Source organism: Podarcis bocagei, assembly GCF_964188305.1.
Source record: "Podarcis bocagei genome assembly, chromosome: 5".
In the NCBI taxonomy this organism is placed as follows: domain Eukaryota; kingdom Metazoa; phylum Chordata; class Lepidosauria; order Squamata; family Lacertidae; genus Podarcis; species Podarcis bocagei.
Genome location: NC_138129.1, coordinates 72,085,474 through 72,109,889, shown reverse-complemented (window position 1 = coordinate 72,109,889; position 24,416 = coordinate 72,085,474). Strand labels below are relative to the sequence as shown.

The 24,416-nt window shown below is 41.9% G+C and overlaps 1 protein-coding gene across 4 annotated transcripts in view; it reads right to left on the bottom strand.

Moving 5' to 3' along the window:
* PRKACB (protein kinase cAMP-activated catalytic subunit beta) overlaps window positions 1-24,416 on the bottom strand; it is a 60,125-nt gene that overhangs the window by 24,539 nt on the left and 11,170 nt on the right. Inside the window, exon 1 of one of the 4 annotated variants that reach the window (XM_081196897.1) lies at window positions 14,080-14,354. The exons of 1 other annotated variant lie outside the window; for it this stretch is intronic. In XM_081196897.1, coding sequence (XP_081053023.1) covers window positions 14,080-14,266 — 187 coding nt within the window. In that variant the 5' untranslated portion in view covers window positions 14,267-14,354. Of the gene's footprint in view, window positions 1-5,616; window positions 6,111-14,079; window positions 14,355-24,416 lie in introns of those variants that run through there. 2 more of the 4 variants (XM_081196899.1, XM_081196900.1) reach the window with 2 other exon arrangements.

The window sequence follows — 24,416 nt, the reverse complement described above, 5'->3', positions numbered from 1 at the left end:
GGAACTTCTTTTCAAGAGGGATATTGTAGACAAAAGCATCTTATATGAACATTAGAGTCTATATTTACAATGTACAAACTTTACTACCATGGAAATATATGAGTCAGACTCGAGATGAGGGGTGGGAGGAGAAGCGGGCAGCTTCAGGTTAAAACCCGGCAGACATGTTTTCAGTTTCTGTATGTCAGAAGCGTGCTTTAAAACCGCCTTATGAAATACCTCAAAGTTATCAGCCTCCTAACAATTTGTTCATACTCCGGAAGAGCAGCTAAAGTTTAATGAAAACCCTTTAAGATTCCATCTACATACAGCTTTGGGCAGGCAAACTACCGTAATTTCCCCTTTGTTGCACCTTGTTCCTGCTCTTAATTTGAAGCTAGCCTTACAGTTTAGATTCTCTGTGGTGGTGAACAGCAATTCCTTCCCAGCAACCATGGGGCCCACTACTCAGTGAGTGGACCTAAGCAGAGACAGAGCTGCCCATGATATTCTGCTGTGTTTTTGAGGCAGCTGCGGAGATTACCACTCCATCCACCCACCTCCTCACCACCAGAGTGTGTTGCAGAATGCACAGGAACTGGCAATCACACAGCTGGTTTCTATGAAACAGGAATGAGGAAAATAGCAGTGACAGGAAATTGGTCCTTGTGTTCCCCAGTCCACATAGTGATTGAGTGTTACTGGTGCGTTACCTTGGCTCTGGGTGCCTCTGGGTTAAAGGCAAGAGAGCAGGGTGAAAAGTGATGGGGCAGAGGAGAGACAAATTATCCCCTCAATTCCAAGGATTGCATATCACATTCAAATATGCCTTGGTAGGGCTTATAACCCCTTAGGAGGGAACTTTATACTAAAAGTATATGAAAAAACTATTTGGTTTGTGCTAGTTCTACATACCCTGTAGAAACCCAAAATAATTGTATCATTGAAGCAACTCTCTTTGAAACACAGTACCTGGACATTTTAGTAAAGGTAAAGGTAAAGGTACCCCTGCCCGTACGGGCCAGTCTTGACAGACTCTAGGGTTGTGCGCTCATCTCACTCTAGAGGCCGGGAGCCAGCGCTGTCCGCAGACACTTCCGGGTCACGTGGCCAGCGTGACAAGCTGCATCTGGCGAGCCAGTGCAGCACACACGGAAACGCCGTTTACCTTCCCGCTAGTAAGCGATCCCTATTTATCTACTTGCACCCGGGGGTGCTTTCGAACTGCTAGGTTGGCAGGCGCTGGGACCAAGCAGCGGGAGCGCACCCCGCCGCGGGGATTCGAACTGCCGACCATGCGATCGGCAAGTCCTAGGTGCTGAGGTTTTACCCACAGCGCCACCCGCGAGACTGCTCTGCTATTCCTTTAAGAGCTGAAAACAGCGGTCTAGAGGGAAGTTCCACAGCAACTACATAGGACAGTCTTCACCAACCTGGTACTGCACAGCTGTTTTCGACCATAACGGGAATGGCAAGAGTTGCAGAACAAAACAGCTGAAGGGTATCAGGTTAGAATCAAAGATCCAATGTAGTCATTTCCGAATAAATAAAGACCCACAGTGTGCAAATATGACTGTCAGTATAGATCCAGGTGACAGAAAGTCAAGTGATTAATTTGGTTGCCATGTATCAGGTATTAAGAAACATCAAAAGGATTTATTATGTAGATAGACTGCAATAAAATATTATAGTCTTCCCTTTTCCAGGAAAATGGTCCCCCCTCCCCCACTCTTGTTTATCACCATAGTTTAGCTTAGCTTCTGGGAAAACAGGAGAGGAGGAGATTTAGAAGCATGGGTTTTGAATTTGACACATCCATAAAGTGTTCAAATTAAAATTACATTTTCAGGTATTTAAACAATTCTGGTGTGCACGCCTGCCTGAGCGCATGCAGAAGAAGAGGTGAAGCATCATTCACCCGCCCCAAATCATCACCTTATAAAGTAGCATTTGTTCAGCTTTAAAACAATCAGGACTCTTGGAAGTAAATCACTTAATTTGAAAATCTCAAACTAATAAGCCCAAGGTCTTTCATTAACAGAGTTGTTATCGTATTAGCTTTCAAATCAAGGGAAACTTCAATGTTTACATTTGTCAGGAGTTATTTTATTCATTGCAGTACTGAGGTCAATTAGCTGCTGTGACCAACCTTAGTTTCTAGGGTGGTTTTATCTAACCTGAAGAATTCTTTATATGAAAGATCTGTAATGAAAACAGATGCATTTAAGTAATTAACATATGTTAAACAAATAACATTAAGTCTAATATTGCATGTATAGACAGCTAGAGGCATAGTTTAAGAAAACCACATTTTTACTTTTGCATATCACTTGGATATGTCACTAAATTGCTAAACTACATGAAATGTGTGTTCATGTGTGTGTGTGTGTGTGTGTGCTTGGATCGAAAGGGTGTATTGTGAGAATGAAAAAGCACTTTAAGTTGTGTAAGACAGCCTCCCTCTGGAATTTTGACAATTTCTCCAGTGAGAAGGAGCCAAGAGAGCCCTCTTGTGCAACTGCGTACCACTCACATGTCTCAAGTTTTCATCTATTATATTATATCTATTATATATATCATCTATTATATTTGATCTATTATATATGTTATATTTTCATCCAACACACACACATGTATGAGCTCTTGCACATTCACTTCCACATTGTTTTCAGCTGATCACCAGTGTTTCCGCACACTATACAGAGCTTCTTCATTTGAATGTTGTCATAAAATCTGGAGTAACTGCACAACTACAACAGCTCTAGTGATACTAATTCCAATGATGTGCTTCAACTTATGTAGGAGAAATTAAGAGCTATGTAAGTGTACACCAAAGATGCACTCAGGTATTCCATTTCTGAACCCTCAAACCATTGTTTGCTTATTGGAATATTGCCTGCTTGCAAGCTCCTGCCACTCCAATGCACCCAGGAAGTTGGCCATTACACCCAGCCCCAGCAGAATGTGGTTCAGAGAAAGCCCTCCAAACCAGAAATGCAAGCCTCCCTGAGTTCCTCATTTGGGGGGCTTGCTCTAAACCACAGTGTGCAGAGTTTAGGCACAATGGCAAACTATGGTTTGATCAAACTAAGCAGTTTAAGTGTATGGCATGAAAGGAAGAAGAGAACAGACAGGCATATGGCCTGTTCCCAGTTGATTGGAAACATGACATCTGAAGGCAGCCCACGAGGGGTGGGGGATGGGATTGAATAAGTACACAGCCTGTAAACACAGCCAGAGAGCTTTAATTAAAAAAAAAATGTGCACATGCTCTTCAGTTTGTCTTAGATAAGAATGTACAGGAAGCTGCCTTGCAGCGAGAAAGACCACTGGCCCATCAGTATTGTCAACACTGTTAAACAGTGGCTCTCCCGGGTTGCAGGCAGGAGTTTCCCCACTACTTGGAGATGTCAGGGATTGAACCTGGGTTCTTTTGTGTTCAAAGCATGTGCTCTGTTCACAATGAGCTACGGTCCTTTACTCAGAATGAAAGGAGCAAGTCCCCAGCACCTACTATGCTGAAGTTCTTTCTGTCCTGCAGGGAGTTGCCATAAGTGCAAGTGGAAGCAAAGGAAGTTACGGTATGCTCTTCAAAGGAATATGCCAAAAGATTTCTTCTAAACTAGATACACAGGGACTGGATGAGGTGGGATGTCAGTCAGATGCTGGATATCTAACCAGCTTACCTCTCCCAATCATGGCCCTGGTCAACAAATTTGGACATGCAAGCCCACCAAGGCATTTGTCTGTGTGGACTGCTGATCCGGTAGCATGTCCACACCCTTCTAAAGATAGCATTGGATTCAGCATTCCTATCCTGCCCCTGATGTCCATGATGGGGCATCACATTTCCATAGAGCATACAGCAGGGCAGCTAACACAATAGCCTTCAGCAACCTCTGGAGGACACCATGTTGGTTAGCTTGACATACACATGTAACATAAAATATGCAAGTGCCCCTGGACTGTGATAATTTCCCGACTTTATCTGGGATATCAACCATGCAGTTTAAACCTAAACGTGCTGGGGTAAGCATGCATATGCAGAACAGGACATACTGCCTCTCCCACATCATGAGATAAGTTAATCATGCTATCTGATCTGGCTATCGATTAAAGCTGACTCCACCAAGTAGCCATTAGGGGCTATACAAAAGATTGCATGTATATGTGTGGATACAATTCCAAGTGCCAAATGCAGTTTTATACCCAGTAGGCCACCCTTTATATGCAAATGATCTGAACCAGCATGGAGATCACGGTATAGAAATCTGATTCTGCATGTTATTTGCTTTGCTCGTAACATGGCGAACTCTGCTAAAGACTACATGTACATTGTGTCAGTATATAGTTCACAAACAGAAAAAGAACCAGACTTCTTCCATCTATTTTTTGCAATAAAAACGGGGGGGGGGGGGTCAAGGGAAGATAAATCTATCGGCCTACATTTCCTATGGGTTAGATTTTACTTATGCACCTGCATAAGTAGTTACCATGTCTGAAATAGGCCGCTGCCTGAATCAGATTCTGTTTTTGCATATACACTAGCCTCCCCAAAAGTCAGGTCACACATCATGTTTGTTCCATGATTATGAGACTGGAGCATTAGAAAGGCAATTTATTTTTTGCTGTATTCTTAAAAAACAAAAACAAAAAAACCCCATGATTGCAGCCCTGCAGATAAGCATCTTTTTTACTATCCTCTGTACTGATCTTGCCTTTTATTTAAATTACGGTATTTCAACACATTAAAAGCAGCATTGCTATTTAAATTGCATTTTACACACTAGTGAAATGCTTGCAACATTTATTTTGAAAAAAAGAAATTTTTGGAAGTTCAGGAAGCATGATGCCATTTGATAAAACCTTTTTTCTGAAAATAAGCTTAAATACAAAACTATATGCTTAAAACAAAATGGTATGTACAGTTATTTGGTCCTTTGCCTATTTCACTGAAGTTTGGGGCAGATAATCTATATTCTGCTTCTGCCTGCTATATAAGTGATCTCAAAATCAAATTTGCTTGACAGAAATGTTGACAAAAATCAATTTGGTAATCTGATCACAGCAACTGCCTTAATACCTCACCAGATCAGCTTCAATTTAAAATGCCAGCACCTTAATTTAAATGTATTCTCCACCACACACACAAAATTCTCTTTCTCCATAATTCCTTGAGATTAATAAATGTAGCAAAATCTACCACACAGAAAGCTAAAAAAATCCCCATCTGCAAATGATGAGACAAACATTTGACTCAGATATTTATGTAAATTTCTACAAATGGTGACATGAAAGATGCTAAAAGAAAACTAATTAAAATAAAAGCTAGGATGCTTCTACAAGTCTTCACTTACGATTGTTAAACTTTAATTATACATAGCAAAAAATATAAACTTACAAAGAAAGCATTAGCTCTGTTATAATTTATATTCTATTAAATGCTGCATCCCGATACATTATAGAATACTAAACAATTTACTACTGGCCTTTTTTTCTTTTTAGAGCAACTCTATAATAACTAGATGAAAAAGAAAACAGCTCACAATAAATTAACATAACACAGGGGATAATTCTGTACACTTCCTTTAAAAGCAGATAAATTTATCGTTCCAACGAAACTATAACATTAGAAACATGGAAGTGACTTACCATTCATGTTGAAAGGCTGGTTTTTGGAAACATATTGCTAGTAATGTTTGCCCAGTAAATGAGTTATTTAATCTCTAAAGTAAAAGCATTGATGCTCTCACATATGGCCACTAGAACTGGAAGACAAACAAATCCAGAGAGCTAGTCTTCATCCAGCCAGCTTGAGATATGCAAACTATCCAATAAAAATACCAGCAGTTGATAGCAGATCCATATTCAAATAGTGATGCTCATTAATGACTTGTTTTTGAGCCAGGATTACCTATACACAGATAAAGCGACTCAAAATGGCAGAGGGGGAAAAAGCAAAAACGCCAGGATGTTTTAAGATGTTCTCAATTATATCAAGCACTGCTTGTTTCCATAGCAACCTTAGAGGAGAATTATCGGTCTGCTTGCACCCAACCAGTAGTTTCTCCTAAAGCTTTAATTTATCCACATAAGCAACATATTTCTATGTTTTTTATTAATATGACTTTTTTTAAAAAAATAGTGTTTCTTCACAGGCACAAAACTCAAGATAGTCTAGCAGATGCTCTATAGGATATTAGGAAATACCTGGAAAGTGCTCAAAGCCTAACTCCCCCCCCCCCGCCTATTATAATCTACTGTCATGCTACATCATGCAGCACAACCAACCAACATCCTTGGAATTAACTCATTCCACACACAGTACAACCTATATGGTACCATCTAGATTGCTGGTCTACCATTATTACCATCACTACTTTATTGTGATTTATAGCAAACAGAGTATTACATAAATGTGCTTCAAACTAAAAGCAATCATATACCATTCCCAACAATAAATACATCAACAAGATCACCACTAAAACAGCTATTTAAAAAAATGAAAAACCATCAAGCCACAGAGAAATACAATTAAAAACCATATGCCAGACGTAGAGGAAAGTCTGAACCTGGCACTGAAAAATGGTGGGTCTTGGTGCTAGGTAAGCTCCATTGGAAAAGCATTCCAACCGAGGGTCTTTACAGTGAAGGCCCTCTCTCTTGTAACCACCCATCACATTTCTGTTGGAAGGACACTTGGACAAGGGCCCATGATCATGATTTAAGTGTCCGGGTAGGTTGATAATGAGAGAGATGTTCTGTAAGGCAACAGGTTCCCAACTATATAAGACTTCATAGTCAAAACCATCACTGTGATTGACCCCAGAAATTTATCAGAAGCCAGGGCAAAACAGGCGTTACATGTAAAGTTTAATTTGTACACTGTGCTTTATATTTTTATGCAGTTCTCTTTAATAATCCTATAATATATGGTGCTATGTCCATCCCATACACACAGAACCAGAGCAGAATGATTTCTCCAAAGTCGCCCACAATAAAATCACAGTTGATCCGGAACTCAAATTTGTAGCATTCAAGGTGATAACTCCCTGGCCTGGTCAAGCCAGAAAACCAGAGACACCTAATAATCTGTGACTGGACTCCAGCTCCCATCACTCCCAATCAGCATGTCCAATGGCTAGATATGATGGAATTTGTTGTCCAGCAAAATCTGGAGAGCTAGAAACAAGAAAAACCATTGTTTCATGTATTGACTGTTTAGAATCCCAAACACAAAGCCATGGTATAAGCTTACCAAGTGTATATAGGTAGACACTTGAAAACCTAGTTCAACCATAATGATATTCAGAAATGCTTTACCACAATTAAGGAAAACAAACAATGGCTAAACATTATACATAATGTCTCCATGGTATTTAGAAGCTTAAATAAAGAATCAATGGGTTTTTTTGAAACTATGTAAAAGACCCTATTTTCTAAAAATGGAGAACAAAAGTAACAATCCTTGTCAGTATTAAAAAGCCATTGGAAACAGATAAGTGCTTTTAAGCCAAAAAATGAGTTTGTAACTTAAAACACTTCATAGTATGCGCTTCACACTAATGTCCATCTGATCCCCGAAAACCTGAATGGAGGCAATACAGCTTCCCAATAACCTGTCACAGCAGTGAGTAGCTTAACTCTGGGTAGGGAGAGAGAGAACTATTCTGCGCACATTATTAAACCACAAGAAGCTAGTAACCCACAGAGATACAGCTTCCTCTTTGAGGACTATAACTGCATAACAAGATGTTTTGCAAAGAGGATATGTCGAAGCAATAGCAAGCTTTTTCAGCAGGGGGCCGGTCCACTGTCCCTCAGACCTTGTGGTGGACCGGACTATATTTTTTGGGGGGAGGGCAGGGCGGCGCGGCGGAAATGAATGAATTCCTATGCCCCACAAATACCGTAACCCAGAGATGTGTTTTAAATAAAAGCACACATTCTACTCATGTAAAAACATCAGGCAGGCCCCACAAATAACCCAGAGATGCATTTTAAATAAAGGGACACATTCTACTCATGTAAAAACACACTGATTCCTGGACCGTCCGCGGGCTGGATTTAGAAGGCATTTGGGCTGGATCCAGCCCCTGGGCCTTAGTTTGCCTGCCCATGCAATAGACCTATAGGACTGCAATAGAATTTTTACCATTCTTGCTTTCCTCCCTCTTTTCCAATGCTGCAGTTACACGGTTTTAAATGAGATTTGCTCTCTTTTTTGAACATCTAAGGGCATCTATGCACCTTAAAGATTAAGGCACTGTGTTGCTCACATCCTCCTCTCCTCTTTATGTTTCCCTCCGATATTCCACAATGGGGTGTAGAGGGTGTTAGGAGAGGGGTAGTACTTCTGATGGGGGACACATTATAATCATTCTGGGGTAGTTTGTTCACTTTTGGTCCCCATCCTGCACTCAACTCTTACCAACTCCTAGAAGCTGTCACCCCTAGAAATGGCTTCCACTGGTTGGCTAAACCAGGTGAAGGTCTCAAACCCTTGATGATTTAGGGACATCCTCTGCATGCAAAGACAGGCTCCGGCAGATTGAGCAGAGAAAAGAAATAGTGGGTCCGACGGTCAAGAAGGCACGTGCTGTAGAGGGAAATGAGGGGCGGGAGGGGGGGAGCATCAACCTCGGAAGGTAGCCCATCTAGGATAAAGAAAACTCTGATCCTAAAGCACTGTTGCCTTATGGCTATACACTTTTGTGATAAAAGCTTTGGGAGTAAGCCCTGAGGAAAAAACTGTACCTGCTGCCATGCAGAACATCTTCAGGAGAAGAAAAATGGCTAAGGAGTAAATCCTATACAATCTTAAGTGGAATCCCTAAGATGTCCTGCAGCCAAGGGGAATCTTGTTGTCTGGGCACCCCAGGACCTCCACTCATACTGCCCAGGCTTGCACCCCGGAAAGGTCACTTTGATGATGCTAATGCAGCAAAATCAATGTGGGAGTCAGCAGTTCTAAGTTACCATGGGATACCTTGGACTGGGAAAGTGACATAGATATACCATAAATCACATCAAATCAAAATATTAAAAAAATGGACAGCGCCTTGCTTCTAAAATAATGACCTGGCAGCTTTACATTTATGTTGGGTTTGTTCACCAAAATAAAGAATATAGCAAGAGCTCTATTGGATGAAACCAAGGCCTGTCTAGTATAGCAATTCTTTTCTCACTGTAGCCAACCAGATGCCTATTGGAAGTCCACACGCAAGACAAATGCCCAATAGTATCACAGTCCAAAGCCTTTTTAATATGCTGTTTTGGTGCTTTTGTATTCATTTACACTATGTGGGTTTTTTTTCTATTTGATGTTTAAAATGACTATGAAATGGCAAAATAATTCTTTTTTTGATGCAGATGGCATATAAATATTAAATTAACTAAGAAACCTGAACCGCAGGACAGTAGAAATATGGCTACATGTTCTGCCAGCAGTTTGCTAGTTAAGCATCATTCTAGTCAAGGTCCAAGAAGAAATAGAAGATCACAGGCACAATGCATTTTATAGGCGGAAGATTTACAGTGCACCTAATTTTAATTTAAGATCTCACACATTATAATACAATCTTTTTTCCTTAAAAAAAATACAATTTTCCAGCAATACGTAGCAAACATAATGAATTTGCCTTCTTTCAAAAATATGTTCAGATAGTTATAAAATTCAGTTGGTTAACTGGTTTCAGCTTCAATGCAGTGGGTTGGATCCAGACTTGGGAGTAAATCAATGGCTAACTTAAGTCCTATTTATTTCAGTGGTTCTACTCTCACCATGGCTGTCTGGATCTAATCCATTGCATTGTTCAAAAAGCCAGTTTAGAAGACACATTGCAAGTAATATAGATTGTTTATAAAAGTGGTCTCTGGCTGCAAAAATGTAATGGAAAATTTATCTAGAGAAGAGTATTTGTTTGTTTGTTTTATTCAGGAGATGTTTAAAATCAATAGTATCTAAAAAGAAATAAAGCACGTGTAACTTCTACATGTCTAGATAGGTTTGTCTGAACAAAAATGTTTTAAACAGATGCCCAAAAGAGAACCGTGAAGGTGCTTGCCTGATGTCAAAAAAACTGCCAAACTAAAAGAATGATTTTTTATGAGATCCTTGGAAGATATAAGGTGGTAAAGGTAAAGGGACCCCTGACCATAAGGTCCAGTCACGGACAACTCTGGGGTTGTGGCACTCATCTCACTTTACTGGCCAAGGGTGCCAGTGTACAGCATGTGGCCAGCATGACTAAGCTGCTTCTGGTGAACCAGAGCAGCGCACGGAAACGCCGTTTACCTTCCCACCAGAGCGGTACCTATTTATCAACTTGCACTTCGTGCTTTCGAACTGCTAGGTTGGCAGGAGCAGGGACTGAGCAATCGGAGCTCACCCTGTCACAAGGATTCGAACCACTGACCTTCTGATCGGCAAGCTCTAGGCTCTGTGGTTTAACCCACAGCACCACCCATAAATTGTGGTGTGTATATATGTAATAAATAAATGTGGAATTTATGTTATGTAACACTAGCACAGTGCTAGTTCTGCAGATCAAAGAAGTTGAATGGGCACATATGGGTTAAGGTGATCCTGCAAGATAAACTGGTCTCAAGCTGTTAATGGTTTTATATACTAATAGTAATGAAATGAACATGGCCTGGTAGAAAATGAGCAACCAGTGTAGATTTGCAAGCTGAGGTGCTTTATGTTGACAGGGGTTGACTCCTGCCAGCAACCAGGCTGAAGCATTCTGCACTAACTACAGCTTCCGGATCGGTTGCAAGGGAAGTCAGGCATAAAGAGTGGATTGCTTTAAAGCACTCTGATTCACCCAAACCTGAACTACTGTAATTGATCTCTCTCAGTCCAGGTACGGCTGCAGTTGTTTCACCAGTCACAGCTGCTAAAAGTACGTACATCTGGCCACTGAGGCTACCTGAGCCTCCAGTGACACAGCTGGATCCAGAAGAACCCTCAAGCTGGGTACCAACATCTTCAGAGGGAGTGCAACCCCATTCAGGGCAGACCATTGACCCATTCAATAAATGGACACAGGAACCACTCATCCACAATGCCTCCATCTTCCCAGGATTCAAGCTCAGGTTATTTTCTCTCATCCATCCCACCACTGCATCCAAGGACTGTTTGAGGGCCTGCATGGCTTCTCCTGATACATATATTATGGAGAAATACAGCTGATGGCACCTGACCACAAAACTCCTAATGACTGCTCCCAGTGGCTTCATAGCATTGAGTATGGAATAGTAACCTGCAGCACTCCAGTGAACCAAGAAGCACCTCCCGATGCTTTTCTCTAGACACGGTCATGTAGGTGGGGTCTGAAACCACTGTAACACAGTGACTCCAGCTCCCATTTCATGGATCTGGTCCGGGTGGATACCATGGTGAATGGCATCAAAAGTCTCAAAGAGACTTGAGAAGCAGGAGCAGGGTTGCGCTCCCCTTGTCCCATTCTCTGCATAGGCCATCTATCAGGGAGACAATGCATTATTACATTAAGAGTTTCAACCCTGATTAAAATTATGGTATAGCATTTAGCTAATACATGCTGTTTCCAATAAACTTAGGGATCAGTTTCCACAACATGAGATTAATGTAAATTAGTAAATAATCAAGACCATGATTTTAAACTGTGAGTTTCGATATACATATTTATCTATTATTCCCCTTAAAATAAGTATGAATGCTATTTTGAACACCAGACTCAATAGTCTCCACTCCAAGAGGCAAATAAAGAAAATATCCTGAATTTTCTATGCCTTTGCCCAGAGAAGTGGGAGCCCTATTGATTATACAAAATTAACGAAATGTATGAAAATGTATTAGAATACATATAGCTGCTTAGTAAATATGAAAGCATTTATAGTCTCATATTTGAACTCCCAATAGGCTAACTACATATTTGTCAGTATCTTGTTAAATAACTAGCATGGTCAACTATGGCGCTCATTGGCAAACTTCCCACCCACTAGGCAACCTAAGCTACACCAACCACATGGTTACTACTGAAGTGAAAATGCTGCTCCGTTCGAACTATGAAGAAGAATGATTTACAAACACCGTGATCTGATATACATGCAGTATTTTACCTTCTTCCAGGAAGCTTATACTACTTATATTTCCAACTTTGCTTGACAAGAGGGTGTTAGCCCCATCCATTTTAAAGTATCGGGGTCCCCCACTTAATGCTATATACAGTAACAGTTAAGAGTTCAGTCTATAGATTTTAATGTGTGACTACAGGTTGTGTACACAAGATCTTCTCATGCAATAGAAGATTTCCCAGCTCTGATGCAGCTGGAGGCACTGCATATGCTGATGTGTCTGTCACTCTCTTCACCACACTGCGCCAGTCCTGTGTCCATGGGGCCCAAACTGCAAGAGAGTCTCCATACTGCAGCCTGTTTTGGTGTGTAAATCACCTTTGCGGCACCCTTGCATGCCCTTCTCTTCAATCATTCAAGCTTAAGGACAGCCAATAATAATAATAAATTTTATTTATATCCCGCCCTCCCCAGCCAAAGCCGGGCTCAGGGCGGCTAACAACAATCAAATAATCCCACATTCTAAAAGCATTTCATTATAAAAATTAATTAAAATCAAATTGATGGCAACCGTTAAGCAAAATTCTGTGCAGATTGCCAGAGGAGGGAGTCAGGCTGCGCCCTGACCAAAGGCCTGGTGGAACAGCTCTGTCTTGCAGGCCCTGCGGAAGGATGTCAGGTCCCGCAGGGCCCTAGTCTCTTGTGACAGAGCGTTCCACCAGATTGGAGCCGCAGCCGAGAAAGCCCTGGCTCTAGTTGAGGCCAGCCTAACCTCTCTGTGGCCTGGGACCTTCAGGATGTTTTTATTTGCAGACCGTAGGTTCCTCTGTGGGACATACCAGGAGAGGCGGTCCCATAGGTACGAGGGTCCTAGGTCGTATAGGGCTTTAAAGGTTAAAACCAGCACCTTAAACCTGATCCTGTACTCCACCGGGAGCCAGTGCAGCTGGTATAGTACCGGATGAATGTGATCTCGCAGCGAAGACCCCATAAGGAGTGTCGCTGTGGCATTCTGCACCCGCTGGAGTTTCTGGGTCAGTCTCAAGGGCAGCCCCGCATAGAGCGAGTTACAATAATCCAGTCTGGAGGTGACTGTTGCGTGGATCACAGTGGCTAGGTCAGGGCGAGAGAGATAAGAAGCCAACTGCTTAGCTTGGCGGAGATGAAAAAATGCCGCCTTTGTTATAGCTGTAATCTGCGCCTCCATAGAGAGGGAGGTATCGAAGATTACACCCAAACTCTTAAAGGACAGTGCTGGCACTAATTGCACCCCCGCAAGAGATGGGAGTTGCTCCCTCAATCCCATATCGTCCCGTCCCAGCCAGAGGACCTGTCTTCGAAGGATTTAACTTCAACCGGCTCCCACGAAACCATCCAGCCACAGCTTCCAGACATCTGGTCAGTGTGTCTGGGGCCGAGTCAGGATCGGCATACTGATGGCAACCCAGCCCAAAACTCCAGACAAGCTGCGCAAGGGGGCGCATAAAGATGTTAAAAAGCATCGGGGAGAGTATCGCACCCTGAGGCACTCCACACACCAAGGAGTGGCGCGATGACAATTCCCCCCCAAGCGCCACCCTCTGTCCCCGACCAGAGAGAAATGAGCGCAGCCATTGAAGGACTGTGCCCTGGATCCCCATGTCGGCAAGGCGGTGGTCCAGGAGTTCGTGATTGACCATGTCGAAGGCTGCTGACTGGTCTAGAAAAATCAGCAGCCCCGACCCGCCTCGATCCAGCCAACAATTAATAATCAGCCTTAGCACTTCAAAAACACAACTTCAAATAATGAAGAAGTAGACATTTAACGCAGGCAGGAAAATATGAAAGGCAATGAAATGACTAAAGTAAGCTGACTGATAATAATACTCTGTGACCTGATCACATATGCTTTAAGAAACAAAACTACAGATTTGAATCCACTTGCTGATCATTTAAATCACCAGTTTGGCTGTCAGCATTTTTCTATATTTAGTATGCAACATGCTACAGTTTGCCATTACATACCAAGTAATACCCCTCCCCAACACACACACTTACTTGATCTGTCCCACAGTGCAGCGGGTTCAGAGAAATGAGAAGACTCATTTTCCAGAGCCACTTTCAGTTCACTTGTAGAACCTTTGGAGTGCCTGTGAAAAAGTCTGTTGGCAAACCCTTCCAGTCTCTGCAAAGCATTAGCAGTCCCCACGCTCTGGCTGCCCTGTAACTCCTTCTGGGCTGCCATCTATGTACATTTAAGGTGTACGTTAGAGGCAAGAAACAATTCTCAACTTAAGAACTTAGCACAGAAGCCGAGGACTAAGAATGTGTCAGACTTCCTGTATGCAGTGTGCTAAAGCCACAACTGCTGTTCTGCTTCCTGTTAATATAAAACCAAGCTTCAAGAGCTATTCTCAGCAAAAGGCTCTTGATATCAGCTCAGGGTGGTGACTAGAGGGGGAAAAAACCCTGTACTGTTTGCATGTTAACTCTCCACTTCTGGGGGGGGGGCACCTCAGGGAGATGAGAACAAGCATGTGTTTTGTTATATTGAAAAGGGATAACAGAAGCCAGGATCCAGAAAGCATAATTTGCTTTTAGTTTATTAGCAGTGTTAGATATTATAGTTTACTACTGCAGATTAAGAGAAACTTTCAAAACATTTCCTGTTTAGAAAACTTGACGATATATCTGTATACTGCACATAGTCATTCAATTCCTATAATGTGCAGGTCATATCCATGCTAAAAAAGAAAATGAGTTTACATGCTGCAGGGCATGTACACACAGTAAATATGTGGTCAGGATCCAAAAACCTTGGCAGGAAGCCTCTTCCCAACTTCTAAAGAACTAATTAAATAGCTGCACTTGCTGCTGAGCTATGCTGTGCAGTGTTACAGGGGTCACCTAAGGTCCTACTCAGTGGCTACGTTCATCCAGGGGCTTTGCAATTACAAGAAAAATAATTGAAAAGAATCTAATAGTGAGAGTTCCCCTCCCCCGCAATACATTTGATTATACTTTTGGTTTCATACACTGAGGCAAATACCGTATTTTTCGCTCTATAACACGCACCAGACCATAACACGCACGTAGTTTTTAGAGGAGGAAAACAAGGAAAAAAATATTCTAAACGAAATAGTGGATATATGATTTTTGTGGTTCATGCTGTGGCCACAGACATGTGATCTGACAGTGAGTTTGGAGTAGCCCAATGCAAAAATCCTGAGGATCCATGTGGATCCATGCTTTGTAACCACGGAGGAGGAAAGAAGGGGAACCACGGATCTTCTGCTCACGACTGCAGCAGATCCCCCCCGCCACCCGCAGGCATTCGCTCCATAACACGCACAGACATTTCCCCTTACTTTCTAGGAGGAAAAAAATGAGTGTTATGGTGCAAAAAATACGGTAAGTATGACTCCTAAGCCACAAGTGTAAAAATTGCACACACACAAAATAATTTGTGTTTGTATGTGTGGATCAAAACAATAATTTAAAAAAGAGCATCAGAAAAACGTTGGGAAGAGGAAAACCAACAACCCTACAAAAAAACTAGTTAGCAACTTTTACTCGTTTTAAGGAAAACAATTAACATCAGAGATGCCCCTGGAAAAAGTACCTTAGACAGATCCAGATTCAACCCCGCAAGGGCCTGGCTACTGTCTTTCCCTCAAGAAGAGGAAAAGGTCTTTACTGGAATAACCATGGAGGGTCAAGATATTCCACTCAGTTTCTGGGCATATGGTTGAAGAACATCCAGGGTTCTTACCTAGTAGATCTGTGAAAACCAGGGATAGTGGGGGCCTATTGGTGCTATTACAGTGATACCTCTGGTGATGAACAGGGTCCGTTCTGGAGGCCCAGCCGACTGGAGGACTGCTTCTGCACACGCTGCCGCAGAGTGATTCTGCGCATGCACAAAGCACTTCTGCACACGCGACAAACTCACTTCCAGGTTTGCCACGTTTGCAACCCGAAGATTACGTTACCCGAAGGTAACGTACTCGAGGGTCCACTGTATAATCACCTGTGCCTGATTACTTCCCATCTTCCTTATCAATGCTGAGATAAGAGGGGGAGGCAAAAATGCATAGAGATTGCCTCTTAGGCAAGCAGACCTTAGGACATACACTGTATGTTTCCCTTCCCTGACACCTTGCTGTAACCATTCTTAACTTTTTGCTTTCAGACAGATTTAAGAATATGGCTTCTCTCTTGTGAAAACCTGTGGAGTTGACAAATCATTCTAAGTCTGGTGACTTAGCCAGTCCCTGAAATGTTCCATATCCCCTTGCCTCTCTCCCTGCACTTCTGCAGAGTGCACCTTCCTTCGCCATGCACAACTGGGCACAGGCCTCCCCTCTCCCTCCCACCTGCACACAAGATGTTTTTGCCTGTTCACTCACACTCACCCCATCCCATTACAAGGTACTGACCTAATTATTGTCCATTGCCTTTATTATTCTCCATTGCCTATCTCAGAAAGACCAGAACAGATGGGAGAAGGCAATGTAGCTAACAGCAAAAGCTACCCCATCTTGCAAAAATATTACTTGCTGTTCATTTTTATTATCTTATTAATCATGAAAACCTTACCTAAAGGACAATACAACAACAACCCTACCACAAATTTCTGAACTTCTACAGTATTGTTAAAGAGTCATTTACAATACTGCCTTGGGCATGAGCATATGTATACCTTCACAGGATTGCTGCTTGTGACACTACAAGCTTGCATAAAACTAACGAAGAGAAAGGCATTTATTTACACTGAAATCTGTTTAAGTGACTGTTAGGTAGCTCTCCTAGTAAATGATAAAAGATGTTGTAAAGGTAATATTAATATTGATTTCCATATAATTTCAAGAAGAGATTTGTAGAAAGAGGTTTTAAGTTCACAAAATGAATTTTAAAAATATAAATCTTGATTTTAGAACCTAGACATGCTGTTAGAAAAGTTTCAACATATTACAGGTGGCGGGCATACAAGTGCATTCTTTTTATTTTTTAAAAACAAAGAAAGTGCACATTAGAAAAAGGATGATTGTGTTGTGACATATAAGGTAAAGGTAAAGGGGCCCCTGACCATTAGGTTCAGTCATGACCGGCTCTGGGGTTGCGGCGCTCATCTCACATTATTGGCCGAGGGAGCCGGCGTACAGCTTCTGGGTCATGTGGCCAGCATGACTAAGCCACTTCTGACAAACCAGAGTGGCACACGGAAACGCCGTTTACCTTCCCGCCAGAGCGGTACCTATTTATTTACTTGCACTTTGACGTGCTTTTGAACTGCTAGGTTGGCAGGAGCAGGGACTGAGCAACGGGAGCTCACCCCGTCGTGGGGATTCGAACCGCCGACCTTCTGATCGGCAAGTCCTAGACTCTGTGGTTTAACCCACAGCGCCACCCGCGTCCCTACATTGTGACATATATGCACCCCTTTAATCAGTACCAACATATTTAAGCTTCTCCCAACATAAAACTCCCATTAGTTACTTTCAAAAACTTAAGCAAGAGCCTAAGTTTCACCAGTGTTCAGGGAAGGTGTACTTTCAGGGAAGGGAATCAGACATGGATTGTAAGGGTTATGACCGTTAATTTTACACTGCAAGAACAAACAACTCTCAGGAAAGCACCATTTTTTAGTTTGGCCTGTATAGGGGGTAATATGTACTCTGCAGCTACGCACACTTACCTGAGAGTAAAGCCCACTGAATTCAATGGTACTTACTTATGGAGAAAAATATATTGAACTGCCCTGTAACGTGAAATTCTCCTTTAATTCTGTATCCTAGTATGTACACATACCCAATTAGCTAATATGTTAATCTGTAGTGAGCACTGCCAGAGTCATCCATCAAGCTAAATGAACAAACTTGACTATACCTAGAATCCAAAGAACTGCTCAACTAGTTACATGTGCCCAGAGGGATTTGAATTCATGTTCTGGAAATACCAGTGCCAGCCCCCACCCCCACTCATGCCAAACACTTTTACAACTGAGGGGTCTCTCAAATCAGTTTGTGATATAGCATAGGGAGACTTAAAGGCAGAAAAGGGGTGGGGAATCTCACCAAATGTGTCCAAGTCCCTAGAGTGCTTAGAGTAGATATCTGCTGTATAATGAATATAGCCATTTAAACAGAACAGTTGATATATGGGAGATACCGTATAGATATATATAATCAGTCTAGAACAAACAGATATCCTACATCTTGCCAGCAGAGCTTTTTAAAGCATCTCAGAAAGTCTCTCTTTAGCATGAGAGCAATGTAAAGATGAGGCAGCAGCATTTCTATAAATAACATCGCCAAGAGGAAGTTGTTGCTATGGCAGCGCTCGCCACATTTCTATTTTAATTCAAAAGCTATCTACTGGCATCTACTGTCCGAAAGTTAAAAATGCAGCCACTAGTGATACAACGTAAACACATTTATGCCAGAGGAGACAAATGCTGCCCCAAGACATTGTGTCTAGGCATGAATCCAGAAAGTGTTGCACTTCCTTTCATGCAAAGGGGAGGAAAGGCCATCCAAGATTTGGGGGGGATTCCTGCTGCAGCTTCCTGGGTTATATGTGCTAGCTCCTGTCCCCAAACTTGCAAACAGAAGCTCTTACTTTTAAGTAAGAACAAGATCTTTATTCTGGCAAGTAACAATATAGGCTCTAACAAACACAGGGATTGGGACCAGGGTAACACATTCACCACTCGAAGGATACAATGAAGATGTCCCAACAAGTTTCACCCACCAAGCTTTTAAAGACAAGGTGTGGTGTACTCACTCATGAGACTCACTTGCCTTGCATGAATGTTGGGGTTGCAAAGCACAATCTATTGGATGAGTGGGTCTCCTCCCATCCACAAAGGCAGTGAGTGATTCTAGGCAACAAGACTCCACCCCTCCTTGTCAGACTCCTGTTCAGTCACTGCCACCTCCTGTTCCACCTCCTCCCTCGGCTGCTCAAAGCCCTCTTCGGCCTCTGCCAAGTCCCTGTCCTCTGCAGAAAGGTGAGGAGGAAGCAAGCATCCTGCTCCTTCTTCTGAAGCAGTTGGAGTCAGGGCTGAAAGGAGAGGTCTCCACTCCTCCAGACAACATTCAGCTTCCTCCCATTTCTTGCCACTCCTGTATCAAAGCAAGGACTCCAGGACCCAGCCAGAACTTCATGCCTCTTTCCCAAAGCCCATGCCTCACTTACCCAGCTTTGGGAAGGCAGCATGAGGGCTGGGGTCTGGGGGAGAGCATCAGATTTTGGCCTTGCTCTGCACCCTGTTGTGTGAATGGAACACTGCTGGATACAACTGCATACATCTGAACTAAAGTTTATTTTAAAACAATTTTTTAAACCACCATAACTTCTCAAAATGCACGTGGGGAAGGTTTACTGTTACACAAATTTTAGCAAGTGCAGAAACACCCTAAATTTACTTTGTGTTTACAACAGAGGGTCACAGAGATACTGCAGGTTGTTACTGTTTCACACATTGGAAAACTATGGTTTATAGCTATGAAAATGATGTGCTGAGTCATGGACTTTCACACACATCCCCTTTTATCTTTTGTGGATGCAGCTTTCCATTAGGTCTGTGCTGGAACTATGGCTAATTACTTTTCTTTAAAAAGCCACCGTACAAAGCCAAGATTTAAAGCTGATTCACAGACCATGCCTTATTACAAAGCCGTTACCCCAAGTTCCTAGTTCCGGTGTAACAGAAAACTATGGCTAGCTGCTGTTTCCTAGCTTGTTTCATCACTTACCCAAAGAGAGGAGTGAAGTGGCTGTATGACGGTGCAGAAGGCACCTGAAAATACTGATTTGATCAGGTGGACATAATCATGGTTCTAAACCTGGCTTGTTCTTAAGCCATGGTCTCCCAACTCTAGAAATATGGCTAGCTTAAAATCAAAAGTGGAAGCTTTCCCTCTCCCTCCTGTAGACAGCTCATTTGAATAGCTCCTTCCCTCCCATATGTTAATTTGTCCTGAGTTTTAACTGCAGTTCATGTGCACTGAAATTAATCCTGGTTAGCAGTAACAAGAGTTCACAAGGATTGCTAACTAGTTTCAGATCTTGGTATGAAATCCAAGTTTTGTACAAACTCTGGTTAGTACTAACCATGGTTAAGAGCAGGAGTAAGAAGGTGATATAATTTACATAAAAGAGTGGTATAGGAAAGAATGCACAATCCTGCAGTCTGTTCTGGCTCTGTTAGCCATGATAGGAATATTACAGCTTCACTGGCCTATATAGTTTTCACAGTCCCCCCAGCCAAACAATCTTTGAATTATGATGTACACAGTGTCCAGCCATGGTGCAATGGACAAGCCCTAAAACTGACACCTCCACAGCTACAGTGCAAGGCAAGTCACTACCTTGGAATAAGTAACGTTTATGGTTCCAGTGTTTAATCTAGTAAAATCAGTCACCTAAGGCTTTCGTCATAAATTAAAAAGTGCTCTGGAAGTCTCTGATGCTATTCTCTGCACCTTACTAGATGAAAGAGAAATAGCCGCTACTTCTACTCTGTATCCAAAGCTAGAACACTATTTGCCTTTCGTGGTAAAACTACAATAGGTGTTCATCTAACAATTAGAATCAAAGGAAACAAAAGCAGACAGTGCGTATGTAAAATCAGTCTGGATCTTCCACAGTACTGACAGATCCTGAAGTTGTTTAATTCTTAACCCATTCTGGTGAGCGATTATAATTAGGAGTGTTGACTTTTTTTTTTTTTGCTTTTCAGAAAACTTAATAGGGACTAGCCCTTTCCTTCAAGAACCACTTGAGTCCAACTTTTGCTTTGTTTATTTGAGAAGACCTCAGGGTCATGAGAAGCATAGTGGTTTCGAGATATTACCTGCAGCACACTTAAGAAAACCTGTATTTCTGCATATTGGAGAGTTATGGGCAAAAAAAAAGACAACAACCCCTATGGAAACAACTGAGTATCACATTATGGTTACTCACTAAACATCTAGCACCCTAGTAACAGTTTTAATTTTTTTTGTATCAAAGCACAATAAAATGCAAAGCATGTTGACAATCAGAAGATGATCTGGGGGGGGGGGAAAGATGCAGCTAGAAAATATATATTTTATTAGCCTAAAAGCTCTTCAAAACAGTTGCAAGCATAAAAACATAAGATGATTTTTTTAGGCTAGAGTGCCCAGATATTTTTTAAACAAACAAACAAAGCAAGCATAAGCAATGTTTGATTTAGACAGATTTCTAAGACTGTTTGAATAATATTCAACTCTGATGCCATGAGATGGAAATATAATACTTATGTTCATTAAGTGCTTTCCTTTATCTTGGGCTTCAGAAATTTCTCTTCTTTTGCAGCTAGCTACAATTGGATTGCACCTGGAACTTTAGACTGTACTATGGCCATGTGTGCCATGGGACGCGGGTGGCGCTATGGTCTAAACCACTGAGCCTTGGTCTTGCTGATCGGAAGGTCGGCGGATCGAATCCCTGTGACGGGGTGAGCTCACATTGCTCGGTCCCAGCTCCTGCCCATCTAGCAGTTTGAAAGCAGGCAGTGCAAGTAGATAAATAGGTATTGCTCCAGTGGGAAGGTAAATGGCGTTTCCGTGCGCTGCTCTGCTTCATCAGAAGCAGCTTAGTCATGCTGGCCACATGACCCGGAAGCTGTCTGCGGACAAACGCCGGCTCCCTCGGCCTATAGAGCGAGATGGGCGCCGCAACCCCAGAGTCGTTTGTGACTGGACTTAAATGTCAAGGGTCCTTTACCTTTTTATGGTTGGATTGCACCTGGAACTTTAGACTGTACTATGGCCATGTGTGCTTCCCACTATTTTCAACTGGAGAGATACATTTAGACACTGACAAGACAGCTATCATTCATACCCACCCGCTTAGAAACTGAAAGGTAGAAGTAGCAAAAGATACTTTTTGTATTGCCCTTGAAGGATGCATCATGACAGTTACAACATACATCGGTTGGAATCCCCAAAGCCCCCAGTAACAATAACTTGAGCTCAATGTTAACCAGAAGGCCATCTCTTAATCGTATTAAGATCCAAGAGCAATTATTCCAACTATGTAGCAAGTTTTCAAGTTGAGGGCATGGAGATGCCCTCAAATGCTGCTTAAATACCACAGATTTCTCAAACACCCATGAGATTCACCAGGCTCAAGCTGAGCACCTTCTAGAACAGTAGTTCCCAAACTGTGGTCTGCAGACCACCTTCTTGGTCCACAACGTGCCTGTAAAAATACAATTAAAAATCAAACAACAACTAGCACAGCACATTACAATTCTACAACAGGCAGATTAAGTGGTCTGCAAAGACCTCCAGTGCTTTTTAAGTGGTCTGTGGGAAAAAGTTGGGGCACCACTGCTCTAGAAAACACTGAGATAACATTAACAATAATACTTCTGAGCAGATGAGCAAAACTATCAGTTGTGAGGTTGCTCATCTCTCTTTGCTTTTCTGTTAAAAGCAGTAAAACTGACCAGATCAGAAGCTGTTTGCAATATGATCTAGTCAGTTCACTACTATTTATTCGTATGAAATATGCAGAAGCATCTGTAGCTAGGATAACAGAGTATGCATAGGATTAGGCTTGTACAATAAGGTACCAATAAGGCACCAATGTTAGAATAGGATAGGGTCATGTTAGCAGTAGTTAAATTTTGAAATATGCACACTTATTTTAATTTAACAGCTTACTTTGCTGTTAAAATAAGTGTGCATATTTCACACTCATGCAATAAGCACACTTATATTTTAGTTTAAAACACTGAAGATATGGGGTAAGGGAGAAATATGAATGTAAGGAGAAATTTGAATATGCAGTCTTAATGGATAAATGAAACCTGGAAAGGGAGGGGGAGAAGGAAAGTCAATGATTGACTGTATGGTTATATTTAATGAAATGTGAAGCAGTGCAATGGAAAATTATAAATAGAACAAAATAATTAATTTAACAGTTTAAGCAAACAATCAATGATGAGACAGATAAATAAAAATTATTTTAAACTAGTTGGCAACCCTGGTAAAAATGAAAATGTAGACAATTCTCACAGCTGTACCTAATGTGTTTGCAATTATTCTGATTATATTAAACCTCTCAGATCTTCCTATTCAAGTTACAGAATGTCTGCTTTCTTGCTTTCAAATACAGATTTGATACAAATCACTTTTAAGATGGATGCATATCATAGCACAGAAACTCACCCAAGTACAGTAGATTTGTACTCCAGACCAATGGATAATTAATGACCTTTTTCAAACTACTCTAACTTGAAATTTAAAAAGAAAAGCTACTCAACAAGAGAAGCCAATAATTTAGAGAGCACTTCCCATTGTTTCCAGAGTCTATATAATTTAAAAATAGACACTATCATTAGAAAATGGCAATCACATACAGGCAGTTCTATCTATATTGAAAATCAGTAAGCAGCAAAGACAAATAAGAAGTGGACTGGCATACTGTGCAGGCCTTTACAAAGCTACTTTGCCTGATCAGACAACTAGGAAACTATTTTTGTATAAACAGAAAGCAAGCTGCTTCTTTTTTCTTTCAGGTTGTCAGTGTTCAAAATGCCCAACTCAGGTATCTGAACTTTTTTTTTGTCTTATCTGAAAAGTTGATACTGATGTACAAAACAACATCTTAGAAGAAAGGGTGTAAGTTGCTGGGTACAATATGGCTGACCACTGAACCACGTTAACTGGTAGCCATGTTCATGCAGAACTGAGTGGGTGTGGCCACACCACGCTCTTACATGCACACAGACCCATGTTGTGCCTGTAACTAGCAGAGGATAGAGGAATATCACCCCTCTACCAATCATTAAATGATCAACCTGATGACCAGGGTGGGGTGTAATTTTCACTTTGATCAAGTGCTGCAGTGTACACAGTGGCTAAACCTCTGCACCCACCCCAAAATATAGACAAACTCCTAGCTGCTGTTGGGAGTTTTGAGTGGCCAGAAAAATGTGCTTAGAGAGCCAAGGGCTAACCATTCCTGATCTTGATAAATCATTAGCACATACTTCTTACAAGAGCAACTCACACAGCCAGTTCTAACTATATGATGATTGTTCCTATAGGTAAGTTCACCTTATATTGAAATAGTATGGAGTAGGCAAAGCACAAGGACATAAACAGTAGAAGGAAGGCACAAGAACAAACCAAATACCGTAAATTCCAGCGTATAAGATGACATTTTAACCCCGGAAAAGAGGTTAAAAAGTCGGGGGTCGTCTTATATGCCGGGTATCTGCCCCCGCCCCCCGCTGCTGCGGCGGTTCCGAAACAGCTGCAGCAGCGGCGGGCTCCGCTCTGCACTGGGAGAGAGCCGTCAGGTGCGGAGCCCGCCCATTGCTGCTTTGGAAGCAGCAGCAGGGGCGTCGGGCT